The sequence below is a fragment of the Pteropus alecto genome, unplaced genomic scaffold (assembly GCF_000325575.1).
Source record: "Pteropus alecto unplaced genomic scaffold, ASM32557v1 scaffold5, whole genome shotgun sequence".
Taxonomy (NCBI): domain Eukaryota; kingdom Metazoa; phylum Chordata; class Mammalia; order Chiroptera; family Pteropodidae; genus Pteropus; species Pteropus alecto.
In genome coordinates this window covers 2,697,653-2,711,463 of record NW_006441953.1, presented here as the reverse complement: position 1 = coordinate 2,711,463, position 13,811 = coordinate 2,697,653, and the positions used below count along the sequence as shown (strand labels likewise).

The 13,811-nt window shown below is 39.3% G+C and overlaps 2 protein-coding genes and 1 pseudogene across 9 annotated transcripts in view; all 3 read left to right on the top strand.

The window, feature by feature from the left end:
- Positions 1–6,599, top strand: part of CENPE (centromere protein E) — a 63,406-nt gene extending 56,807 nt beyond the window's left edge. For 7 of the 8 annotated variants that reach the window (XM_015594972.2, XM_025051717.1, XM_025051719.1 and 4 more), the window contains 3 exons: positions 1,167–1,350; positions 3,048–3,334; positions 6,077–6,599. In XM_015594972.2, coding sequence (XP_015450458.1) covers positions 1,167–1,350; positions 3,048–3,334; positions 6,077–6,171 — 566 coding nt within the window. In that variant the 3' untranslated portion in view covers positions 6,172–6,599. The remainder of the gene's footprint in view (positions 1–1,166; positions 1,351–3,047; positions 3,335–6,076) is intronic. The other variant, XM_025051716.1, reaches the window with a different exon arrangement.
- LOC112485540 lies at positions 2,485–2,603 on the top strand (annotated as a pseudogene).
- Positions 6,600–11,201: 4,602 nt separating the features above from the next.
- Positions 11,202–13,811, top strand: part of BDH2 (3-hydroxybutyrate dehydrogenase 2) — a 19,937-nt gene continuing 17,327 nt past the window's right edge. The window contains exon 1 of the mRNA XM_006918883.1: positions 11,202–11,253. The gene's annotated coding sequence lies outside the window, so the exon portion shown is untranslated. The remainder of the gene's footprint in view (positions 11,254–13,811) is intronic.

Sequence of the window (13,811 nt, the reverse complement as noted above, 5' to 3'; positions counted from 1 at the left end):
CACTTGTTCTTAATACTGAAAATACAAAGTTGATGCTTACTTATAAACTGTTTAAAGTTTATCTTAGTTACAGTTTTCAAATCTAATGATCAAATTTCTGCATATACATTCCTCAAACTATACCTTTTTCCATGTTTCTGTTTCCTGTGTTTCATCTTATAGGAGAGAACGCTGAACACTACTTGGGGCAGCTTTGTGTGGTAGAACAAGCATTGAAGTAAAAGTTAGGGCAGGTCTCTCAACTGATTACCCTCACTTAACAGCTATGAGAAATCATAGGGACCACACCTAACCTTCTAGCAGATAGACACACACACACACACAGACACACACACACAGACACTTGTTATAAAGATCAAACTAAAAGCAGTATGTTAAAGCACACTGAAATTACTAAATGTCAAACAGATGTAAGATGATATTGGTGTGTATTGTTGTCTATTAAAAAAAATAGCAATAGTGTTTAAAGATGTTGTCTAGTGCATATTTAGTTTGAACATTCGTAGTGTCTAGCGCAGCTCCTAGGAATAAAAATAGAACCAAGAACTTTGTTGTTGCAGAACAGTCAGAAAAATGACTCTTGATTGTAAGTGATTTTCAGTTACATATTGTACCTGCATTTGAAATAATTCAAAAGAAAACGAACATTGAGTATTTTCTCTACACAAGCCCCTCACATTTTTATGCAATTTTAATTAAGATTTGCAAAACAATTCCTTATACTGCTTTTACACACATGGTATAGAATATATAATAATATCAGGTTTGTTTAGCTCACAAGGATTTGTTGAGTAATGGTAGTGCACTGAATGACCCTACACACGCACTCTGTGTCAGAAGAAATCCTCCAGTGAAGCCACTGATGTAGTGGGTAGATCAGTGAAGGACAACTCTAACTAGAGAGAGTTGCTACTGCTGCAACCATGGTGAAAGATCTTAGCAGGATTATGGTAGTGGAATTGGTGGGTAGACAGTAGCAGAATGATTCTAGAGATATATAGAACTGGTGGCGAGATAGGCATGGAGGTCAGGCGGAGGAGGAAGTCAGGGATGACTCCTGGGGAGATGACAATTAAGATATGTCGAGTTTTATAATGTACGTATTTTATGTAGTACTGTTTCCTTTATTTTGAACTTTGGATCTATCTGTGCATTTGCTTCCACAGTGATATCAGAAAATACTGATCCTCAACCTTCAAATAAACCCCTAACCTGTGGAGGTGGCAGTGGCATTGTGCAAAGCACAAAAGCTCTTATTTTGAAAAGTGAATATGTACGACTAGAAAAGGAAATTTCTAAGTTAAAGCAGCAAAATGAACAGCTAATAAAGCAAAAGAATGAACTATTAAGGTAAGACGTGCTGAAATGATACAGAAATTATTCTTATGTCTGTTACGTGTGGGGTATGATAATATATACACATACACATGTATTTTTTTGCAGTTAGCAACCCTTCACACATGGAGAAAGTAATTTTTAGCACTCACATAATGTGTCTTTTTAAAAAGGAATAAGAATATGGTAGCATATTCTAGATATTTGCTATCTGTCAACTGACCTGTTTTTAACTAAGTCAAGAACCAGGATGTAAACAGAGGTCTTTGAGAGGGCAGCTAAAAATACACCACAAGTCCATATACCCAAGTCAGTGAGACCTTCCTCAAAAGAGAGCCCCTCATGTCTGTTACAGCCTATTTTCCTGTATAAACAGTCCTAACAGAATTATTTGGCTTCTACCAAAAATAAGAATCTTGTGCTAATCTCTGCTAATAATATAGTAGAAGAAAAATAGACATTAAACAATTACGCAAATAACTAATTCTTTCTAATGAGTGCTATTAAACAACAACAACAAAAAATAGAACATTATGAAAGGGTATAATAAAAGGATCAAACCTTATCTAAGCATGGGGAGGGGTGGCGATTAATATATGAGTAGAACTGCAAAATAAGTAAGTACCAGTGAGGCTAGGTGAAAGGAGAGACGGATAAGCCTTGTAGGCCTAGGGAACATGAGCACAGGCTTTGAGTAGGTGGAACTAAGAGACAATCAGTGTGGCCAGAGCATAGAGAATGAGACCCAATAAGTTGCAAGATGCGATGCCAGAGGTAACTGGCCCAGATTCCACAGGCCCTTATGAGTCATTCTGAGGAAGTTTGGGTGGTATCCTAAATGAAAGGGGGAACCCCGTATAGGAATCTGTTGTAGTCAAGGCCAAAAGAAAAAAGAAAAAAAAGAATGGTGACAATGGGGATTAAATGTGGAGATGAATTTGAGAGACAGGTATGATGGTTGTATCAACAGACTTGGCTGACTGATAAAGGAGAGCAGGGCCTCGAGGATTGCTTCCCAGGTTTCTCCCTGGAGGAACTAGATAAATGCCGGTGGCATTTCCTGTAAGAAGCAAAACTATAACTAATCTGGAAAATCAGTGTAATATTTCTTTTAAAACAACAAAGGTACATTAAAGATTCATCTCTCCAGTCTAGAGCCATGCCACCCTGAACGTGCCCGATCTCGTCTGATCTCAGAAGCTGAGCAGGGTTGGGCCTGGTTAGTACTTAGATGGGAGACCACCTAGGAAGACCAGGTGCTGCAGGCGTAAAAAATGAATAAATAAGGGATTGTAAACTGACAAGGCCCTTGCAATCTGTGAGGTCAACCAAGGGTTGCCTCACCAAAAAAAATTAAAAAAAAAAAAAGATTCATCTATCTAGAAGACTAATTTATCAATAGAGAAAGCACTGTGGATATCTTTGATTCATTTGAAAACCTAATGTTATATATACCCTGAGTTTTCTTTTCAAGATTTCATGGTCACCAAGATTAACTATAATTATTCAATTTATATTAACCTCATTTCATTTTCCAAACTGTGGAAATAGACCAAATAGGAAGCAGTAAGTTGAGATTAAAATATATGATAATGTTACATATGTTTTACCACAATTTTTAAAAAAAATGTTTTATGTAAATGTGAATACATTTTTTTAAATGAGTAGTCTTACACTCTTTTTTTCTCCCCACCCCCAACTCCACATTAAAGCAATAATCATCGTCTTTCCAATGAGGTCAAAACATGGAAGGAGAGAACCCTTAAAAGAGAGGTTCACAAAGAAGTAACTTGTGAGAATTCTCCAAAGTCTTCTAAAGGGACTGGAACAGCTTCTAAAAAGAAACAACATATGGCTTCTCCATGCGAAGAACAGAATTTACAAGATCCTGTGCCAAAGGAATCACCAAAATCTTGGTTTTTTGACAACCGATCAAAGTCTTTACCAGCACCTCATCCAGTTCGCTATTTTGATAACTCAGGCTTAGGCCTTTGCCTGGGTGGGTAAATATACCGGTTCCTTAGAAATTGGAGGATAACAGTTGGGATTTATCTTTAATATGTGGCCCCAAAGGACAAGTTTACACAAGAGAAGAGATAGGTGAGCAAGTGACAGGGCGCAAATTTCATTTGCTGTCTCTGGGAGAATGTTTCCCCAAAGCACAGCACTAAAGTCAGTTTTTACCCCAAGTGAAGTTTTTATTTTGCCTCTTAAACCCTCAAGCTTTTCCCGAGGATAGATAAGCAGCTCTCCAAGTACATAAAGACACTCTCCAAGTACATATAAACAAAACTACTTTTACTGGAAAAGACTTTCTCATCAATTCAATGGGCCAGTATTTCTAAAAGCATTGTATTCATTTTACACAAACCAGATTGTAGACTTGTATCATTTACTTGCTAATTCATTTGATCAACAGAATTTTTTGATCCCCAACTATGTATCATATATTAGACCCTGAAGGTACATTGGTGTGCAAAACCAGACATGGTCCCTAGCTTCTAGAGGCTAAAGTCTAATAGGAGCTGTAGTTGGTCATCAGATAGTCAAAAAAAAAAGGTAAAATTCTAGAGTGCAAAAGGCTCTGAGGTTTATAATAGGTTTTTGTTCTAGGAATATTAGGGAAGTCTTTCTTACAGAAAGGAACTGAGATCTAAGAGGTTAATGTTAGTTAGCCTAACAAAGAGGGGAGGGAAAAGCATGTCAGGCAAATGGAACAGTGACAGCCCCAAGGTCAGTAGGAACATAACCAGGGGAAGAGTCTAAAGAAATGTGTGTGGCCAGAGGACAGTGAGCATGCTCCTCTCCTGTGGATGACATCAGAGAAGCCAGAGAGAGGTGAGAGCCAAGCGTGTGGGTTTTGTAGACCGTAAATGGAATTTTTACTTCTTCCTGAAAACATGTAGAGGAAGCCTTTGAAAGGTTTTAAACAATGGCAGGGGAATATAATGAGTCATAAGTTTTGAAATCATGATGTCAGCTCTAAAGTAAGTCACAGTAGCATGGACATGAGCAGATACAGTAGAAATGGAGACAAGTGGACAGATGGGACAAATTTGGGAGTAAAATCAACAGTACTAAGTGTCTGATTGGATGGAGTAGGGCAGCTCAAGGATCACCCCCCAGCTCTTCAGGGGTGCTGTACACAGGTGGGAACATTACAAGAGAAGCTCTGTAATGTGTTTCTTATAGTCTTTCTCATCGTAGAGCATATATCATATGCCCAGTTATGCATGGCCAGAGCCCTTTGTGACACTGAGTCTGCCTGTCTGAAATACCCTATTATGCAGCTGTAGAAGTCTTAAGCAACAAAATTGTACCCTAAAAAGGAAGCTGCCAAGTCATTTAAAGCCCCAAGGAAAGGCTGCCAGGGTTTATGAGAGCTCTACTTTGTGACGAAGAAAATAGTCCATTCTTAACTACACATCAAAATTAGATCAAGCCGGCAGTCTCACAGTGCTCTTGGGGAACATAGCAAGTCATAAAACGATTTGGAAAAAAATTTTGAACTATTCACTCCATTGACTACTATTTAACAACCATTTAAGGGCCTTCCATTAGCCAGCACGTCATGTGGAACTTTTGGTGGACACATACAGTATTTCAGAAGAGTTTTGAAAAACAAACTTTTATAACCACCTTATTTATCTGATAATGCCAGAAACAGACATAATATGAATCCAACCATAAATTAAAATGTTTAAGTCTTTTTATCAATATGTGAATCTCTCTGGTACTATTTTTAAGTGAAATAAACAAAAGAGTAGTCTGCAGGAATATAAAGATAAAAAACCAACCAATTCAGAATTAAAGGACATAGTCCCATCTTAAATTAGTAAAATATTAGTCTGAAAAAACTCAGTTTTTAATTTTAATTATAAAAGGTAATCTGAATTATCTCAAGAACTTAAAATAATTGGCAGGACCAGCCATGCTAGATTTACAGTTGACCCTTGAACTACGCTGGGATTAAGGGTACCAACCCCCAACACATATGCATAAAAATTTGTGTATGACTTTTGACTCCCCAAAAACTTAACAACTAATAGCCTAGTGTTGACTAGAAGCCTTGCTGATAACATAAGTAGTCAATTAACTCATATATACCGTATTCTTATAATAAAGTAAGCTAGAGAAAAGAAAATCAAGAAAATTCTAAGGAAAATACCTTTATAGTATTTATTGAAAAAAATTCACATGTAATGTTCCCATGCAGTTCAAACCCATGTCGTTCAAGGGACGACTGTCTTTCATGAATATAATAATTTGATAATGAATATTGCTTATTCTTAAACAAATAGATGCAGTTGAAGTGCTTTTTAAAGGCTCAAAGGTTTCCAAAGATGTCTATTCTCTAAAACACAAAGTGTGTATTTAGCACACCATTTTTTTTTTCTAAAAATAGGACAAAAGAAAATAAACCTCAACCTAAGTTTGATTCACTTTGAATCTCAAATCCAGATAAGACTTTCTTACTTCTTGGTCTTATGTACAACACAGTTTTCTCACAATTCATTTTATGAAAAGTGGGGAATAAATTTCTCCAACTATAATGAAGTGAAAAATACCCGTTTTTTATACGAGCGAACATGAGGCAGTTGATGATCACATCCCCATTTTTCATTCTTCATATCTCTGTCTTAACATCCTTTCCATTTCCAGTTGTATTTTTGTGTGTGTGAATTTTTAAAATAAGATTACTTTTGTTTTTGATTTTTTTTTTTTTTTTTTTTTTTCTCAGAAGAACAAACTGGTGGAACAGAGAATGTAGATCCTCACTCAGAAGCCCAGCAGGCCTTCTCAGGAAAAGATGTGCCCGAATGCAAGATTCAGTAGACCACTCAATATTCTGTCACTTCTCTGGGGCCCCATGTTCCTTAGTTATTACTTTATGTGTCTGACCCTGGCAATGATGTCACAATCCAACTTAATTTCAATTCCCTTTTCACTTTGCCACTAGAATTGGAAGGTGAAAGGACAGGAGATTAATGCATTCCAGTAATTTAGAATGGTGACAGCAATATCATCTTCCTGAATATGGTAATACTTCAGAAGTTGAATTGTCTTATTTATTTTGTAAAGAATAAAGTTATTGAAGGAAATTTTTAATATAAAATGTATCCATTTTTATTACTGTAAAATTATCTACATATGACTTAGGTAATTCCAAAACATAATACATAGTTTAATATAATCACTTAACAAAATTGTAAATGCCTTTTTTACTACCTTGAACATTCAATAAATGTTTAATTAGTACTGAGTCACAACTCCTGTAACATTAATTAATGGTTTCTTACTGGGGTACTCGGTATATTTGGTTCTCCTATCTTGTCGACTTTCAGAATTTTTCTATGAAAATATACACCTACTTTCTGGATTTAAGTTGTTACAGGCTAGCAAGTGCTATGACCTTCATTTCTTAGTTTTAATCTACTGTTTGCTATGATAACTTCAAAAGTTCTCACGTTTTTGTGGCCCATCTATCACACTTCTATACAAGCAGTATAAATTGCTCGTTTTGTTATTGCACTCTATTATTGCATTTCTAGCTGGAAGAACCTCATAAATCATTTATTTTCTCTTCTCATCATAGACATGAGGAAACAGGACCAGAGTCTCTATCAAAACCTGAGGTCTCCACATACCGTAATGTATGTGTGGATGGGCTTCATGCAGTCTGTAACTTCTGAAAAAATTATGTTAACTTTTGTGTGTGGATTCATTTTTCTAGGATACGCGGGTCCATCCATACTTTCTTATACCATATTCTCAAAGGAGTCTGTGACTCTGTACGAGGTTAAGAACTATGATTTTAGAGAGTACCTGATATTTCATGTCACATAACTTTGAAAAATCACATAAAACAGCAAGTTGCATAAGGTTCAAAACAGTAATTTTGAGGCATTCTTGTCTCTTTGGTAAGAAATTATAAATTGCATCATAGTCATCATTTTAAAGTTTATGGATTGAATATTTTCCCTTAACATGTAATCAAGAATTCTCTAGGGCTAAGGGGAAATTGTCCCTTCCTATAATTCTCTCCCCCATGTTGAAGATTTGTTTCACTTTTCCATACTCACCCAAACAAGACAGTATAGAAGCTACAGGTTTGTTTCTTTACAATGTCCACTCGCTGCTGAATAAAAGTAACGCAAGGTAAAAGGTATGCACGCCTGGATAATAAAACTAAGGCCAGTTAAAAAATATAATCATTACGTACCCAGTCTAGTAGACTGTTACTTAATACTTGAATTTGGATGACCATTTCCTTAGATTTGGGAAGTTTTTAGCCATCATTTCTTTAAATAAATGTTTTACTTTGTCCCTTTCTCTCTTGTGGAAGTCCCACTGTGCATATATTGGTCCACCTGCTGATGTCCCATAAGTACCCTAGGCTCTTCACTTTTCTTTATTCTTTTTTTGCTACTCTGGATAATTTCAAATGACCTCTCCAAATTTGTTGATTCTTCTGCTTGATCAAGTCCACTGTTGGGCTCCTCTAGTGAATTCTTCAATTCAGCTATTGTATTCCTCAGCTCCAGAATTTATTTGCTTCTTTTTTATAGTTTCTACTTCTTTGTTGATATTCTTATTTTGTTCATGTATTATTTGCCTGGTTTTATTTCATTGTGTTATGCAGATCATTGAGCTTCTTTAAAACTATTCTTAATTGTCAGGTTATTCATAGATCACCATTTCTTTGGAGTTGGCTTCTGGAGATTCATTTTGTTTCTTTTGGACCTTGTTTCTCTGTTTCTTTGTGTGCCTTCTGTTTTGTTTTTTTGTTTTTCTGAATTTTGTGCATTCAAAAAATTAGCCTCCCCTTCATTCTTTACTAACTGCTTCACAGAGGGGAAAACCTTCACCAGTCAGTCCGGTTAGAGATTCTGGGGGCCTCTGAAACCTTTCGGGGGTGGGGGCGGCGGTGGATGGAGCCGGGATGTGACTTGTCTGGGCTTGAGTGTAATTTATCCGTCAGGCAGGTTTGCAACATTTTTTTTCAGGGCCTCCTAATCGCTTGCGCTCTCTGGTGTCTGTCTGCAGTACTGCAGTTCTTTTATGCTGCAGCAGGAAGCCACCCCTCTCTTTGTTCTCACTGGCTCCCAGGCATCCAGAGTACATCTGCTTCCCATCAGCACCCCAAATTAGGCAAGACATACCAGTCCTTGGGGCAACCCTCCAAAAGGCCGAAACACCAGACACACACTATGTTCTCTCTTCCTCCCAAGGAGGAAGCTGTGAGTTGAGCACTTTCTCTTGACTGTGCCAAGCCACACCGGCCTCGGTTTGGAGCGCTGCAGGCCCTCTGGTACCAAACGGCATGTTCCATCAGCACTCCAAGTGAGGCGAGGCAGAAACCAGTCACTTGGGCAGCCCTCCAAAATGTTGGGCCTTTGGATGAACTTTCCTCTCCCACTCATTCCCACAACAGAGAAATCGAGGGCCAGGGGCTAAGCTGTGCTAGCTTGGGGGAGGGGTGGTCCCAGGTAAAGTGAACCAGCCCTTCTTACTTATTTCATTTCAGCTGTTCTATTTTGTCCTCGCCTAGGGTACTGCAACTTCTTAACTGGCTTCTGAAGTTCTCACAAAGGTATTTTGGTCCTCATGTTGTTATGTCAGTGTCTCTGGGGCAAAGAGCTGGAACTTGCTATTCCTCCATCTTGACCTCTGCCTCAGAACATTTCTTATGATCTGAGTTTTAATATCGTGACGTGATTATAAAGGAACAATGGTGAAAATCAACAGTGGAAACTTGCAAAAATGTTGAAAAGCAGTAATATGGTCAGATATTACTAAATGATCTGAAAGTTAAGTCAGGACCAGAGAAGACAAAGTACATTATTGTTCATAAGAAACATTTTCTTGAGAGGCTGGCAGAATTATATTCAGGAAACTTATGAGGATCCTGCCATTTATACTCAGCAAATATTAAGTGACTGTCTACTGTGTGTTGATCATTCGTCTAAGCACTGAAAGTCACCACCTTTGTGGAACTCACTGTATTTGGAAAACAAATAAATGATGAACTTTAATATGAACTGACCACAATGTACAGGTGAAAAAGATAGTCTCTAGCCTTGAAGAAATTCAGTCCACTGATGATACAGACAGAGAAGCATATATTTGCAATACCATGCGACTTATGCTGTTGTACAGTAAATCTTATTGTTGAAGATCAGTGGACAAAGGAAGGCTGATGAAAGCTGCATCAAGAAAAGTATCGGTGTTGGCCTTGATTAGGGAACTCTCATACTCAATAAGCCTATTTCAAAATCCTCAAAAGTCAAAGGAAAGGCATTATTAAAGCAAAGAGCACAGCTGTGCATGATGACCCCTCACTAGACCCAATATTAGTCACAGTGAGACAATGAGGGACAGCGTCAGCAAAGACCTTATGTGGGCACATGCAGAAACTAGTCAAGGTTTAAAAAAATTTAAAGGACAATTTTTGCTATCCGTTACAATTGAATTTCTAACAACTGTTAACTTGACTAAGTATCTATGTGACACATTGTGCCGATGGTTTTACATGCTAAGTCTTTCCTCCTCACACCAACCCTGAGGAAGGTGCTATGGTTTCCTTCATTTCACAGATGAGAAAACAGGTTTGGGGAGTCAAGTGACAGTATTAACTACTGAGAGAAAGATGTGGGACCTACCATTATCTATCTGACTCCACAATGTTTGTTCTTAACCACTATGATTGTTATGAATACACTTAGCTCCAAGAACAACAACAACAAACCTAAAAAAAAAAGAATTAATCTAAACAAAAGAAGTCCAAATGAGTTTAGGGTTCTTGCCTTGAGGCTGTCTTCAAGGAACCAGGTCCCTTTTCTTAACCCTGCTGTCCTTAATGTGTGCCTCTGACCTCATACCACGTGACAGAATGGCTGCTATGTCCCAAGGCATCATGTCTGCATTCCAGGAGAAAAGAGAGAAAGAGCAAAAGTCAAAAGCCTTTCAGAGAGGGAAGCCTTTCTAAGAAGGAAGCCCTCCTCAGAAATTCTAGCCTACGTTTCACTGGCCAGCCAGCTCTAGCAGCATAGGAGGCTGAGTTGAGTTTTGCTTTCTGGACTTTATAAACTAAAAGACAGAGGAAGGTGAGTTGGGTGGGTGTTGAGTGAGCCAGCTTAAGTAGTACATGCACAAATAACCTACACGATCACTCTGCCCAGTTATATGCCTGATAAAGTACGAGTTATTAAGCCCAGCATAAAGGATTCACATGATCTAGTCCTTTTTTTTTTTTTGGATATCTCTGTTCTCTTCAGCCAGTCTGGATTTTTTTTCTCTTATCCCACATGTACTTCCACTGAAATTCCCCAACCCTATCCCCTCAGTGCAGTCAGGATGGCTGTATTCTGCCACTAAACATGAATTAGTATTAAAATAGAGGGAGTGTAACAAAATAATCACAACTATACCATAAACATGGGAGAATTTTTATTTTCCTGCCTCAAAGCTATCTAGGTCAAGGGCCAAGAAGGAAGTCTCCAATACCTCCAGTGACCTGGGTTCCTTCTGTTTTGTTGCTATGTTATCTTCCACAGGCAATTTCTGGTTCATTTAATCTTTAGTGCCCCCAGAACAGCACAAAGAAGATACAAACGAATGACAAGGACTTAGGGAGGTTAAAGTGAAGAAAACGATTTCCACATCCTAAATAAGCTGCAAGATCCTTTTCCACTTCTGGCCTCCTACTTGGAGATAACAGTTTTACCCGAGCTCCACTAGATGGCAGCACATACACAGGTACAGTATATGAAAGTGCGAGGCCTTTTTTAAAATTGAAGGAACCTAACTACAAATCCCTGCATGCACTAGTAAACACTTGACTTACTTTTGCACAAAGGTATCAAGTTTGTAGCTCGCTCCGTGGTCTAGAAGACGCCATCCACTTGCTGCTCTAAAGTAAGATTTCCTAATATATTTTAAATGAAACTTTGGACTGGGAAAAGGGGAGGTCGAATTTTTAGATGTTGCCTTGTTCTGCACATTACCTATTTCAGAATTAATCTTAGCAGTAAGGTAGGATAAGGGTGGGTTCCTACCAAGTTTGAAACTCTGGTATATCAGTAAGTTTTTCAAAATAAGAGAGGTTTTTACAGTGTCTTAAGTGAACATTTTTCTTCCTGACTCATGAAGATAGAGTTTCTGAAAATGCCGTTTGTGTCTCTGCTAATTGGAAATGAACATTTTGATTCTAATATTTAGAGTAAGAAAGCCATCATGTGTAGTTTTCACATTGGATGTATTGAAAGTTGCCCCATTTTACCATTTCAGGCCATGTTTGCACTGATTTTCCCTAATAAATCCATTTTGGTTTTGATAGTGCAGTTTTATCTAATAATAAGGCTTTGGCTCCGAAATCTGGTCCCAGGACAGGGAGGCCAGCGAGGGAAGGTTTTCAGAGAGAACCAAAGGGCTGCTCTGTGTTTCAGCAATGGTTCAGTAAATTCTCTCTCTCTCTCTCTCTCTCTCTCCTCTCTCTCTCCTCTCTCTCTCAGTGTCAAAGGCAAACATTTGGCTTTTGCCTTCACAGTGCCATGTGCCAAAAGTCACTAATGAAAATAGTGTAAAGTAACAGCTTTTAAATACACCATGCTCAGGATTCATGGATGGTAGATTATTGGAATCTCTCTAAAGTATAATTGAATATAGCTCTTAACTCTTTCCGTGTTTAAAGTAAAAATATAATAGTCGTATAAGGAGAAAAAACCAACAGTACAAATTCATTACAGTAGAGGAGGACTGGCACCATAAAAGCCCAGCTTCTCCGTCGCAGAACAAATGCGAAATCAGAAAACATCCCGTGAAGTCGTCAGCCGGTCCCACCCAGGAGACGGTTCTAATGCGTTGTTAGTCTGGCCCTCCAAGGAGATGTGGGTTTTACTGGGGGAAACGGCGATGTGAGAAAAAAGGAGAAGGGAACCACAGCCGCGATCCATGACGAAGTCCGCCCACAGGAAAGGGAGCGGGATGCCAGGCTGGCATGGAGCCTCCCGATGGCCTTGAGGTTTGCCGGAAGGTCCGCGAGGCTCCCCGGGGAGGAGCACGAGGAGAAGCATGGTGTCCCCTAGAAATGGGTCTGCCTCAGTGTTCGCGCCGCGCTCAGGCACCGCCCACAGGAAGGTGGCCTCAGCTCCAACTCAGCGATGGGTTTCAGAGCGCAGGTGGCCAGGTGTTCAGCTATCTGGGTTCTGGTCAGTTACCAGGCCCCTGACACCGCATTGGGTCACTGAGTGTGCAAGAACCACAAGAAGAACCAGGTGTTCTGTTGGACCTGCAATCAGGAGGCTGGGTTTGAATTCGTAGCTGTGAAACACTGGGTAAAGCACACAATCTCTTTGAAGTTAGCGCACTGGTGATCCGGCCCTCTTATCTCTTAAATACTCCCTCATCCACCCCTCCTGCTCCAGCTGGCTCCCTGCCCAGGTCTATTCTCCACAGAGGTCTTTGTAAAATACATGTCTGAGCACATCACATTCTTTCCATAAACCCTTCAGTGCCCATTGCCCACTGAAGTAATTAGCCCCTCAGAAGGTAGAGCTTGGACAAAGGGTGGAGGCTTGAAAGGAAAGTACCCTTTGAATGCAGCAAAAAGCCAAATGTGGCTGAATAGAACAGAGATTCTTTCTAAAAGAAAGGACTAGATCATGTGAGCCCTCTAGGTAAGGCTCGCTACCTGTACTTTATCAGGCAGGTAATTGAGCAGAGTGATTGCGTAGTTTTGTTCATGTACTATTTATGTTGGTTCACTCAACACCCACCCAATTCACTCTCCTCCTCCCACCCTTTTTTTTTTCTTTGCCTGGAATGCCTATATGATGCCTTAGTACACAGCAGCCACTTTGTGGTTTGGTTTGAGGTCAGAGGCACACATTAAGGACAGCAGGGTAAGAGAAAGAAACTGATTCCTTGAAAATAGCCTCAATTAAACAGCATCTGACTCTTCACCACCCCTGACCTCATCACTAGGCATTCCTCTCACCGTGAGATCTACAATCCAAGCCCTGGGCAAATATCTCATACACATCATATTTCTCCTATGTCAGAATCTCTCAGTCTTCCCTTTTAAAAATTACTGATTGTCTGTTAAAAGGTCACTGCTCCAGGCTTAAACTTTAAGAGAGAATCAGCAGCATTATGGGGTGGAATGTTCACATACAAAAAACTTAGGACACGTGCACGTAGTTCTGGCTCTGCTGTTGACTGGCTCTATGACCTTGAGCAGGTTAGGTCAGTTTCCTCATCTGTAAAATGGGGTTACTGGACATGATTTGATTTTCCAACTCTTTCGTTCAATGAGTCTCTGAGGGCAACCGTGAAATCTTTTCAAGGGATAAGGGAAAACTATAGACCACTGACGGTGCAAACTCTGACAAAAGTTTACAGGAGAGAAAGCAAGCAGCAGCCCAAGTAGTAAGGACACATACAACGCCATAGCAATGTGTGCTGGGACAGTGCGG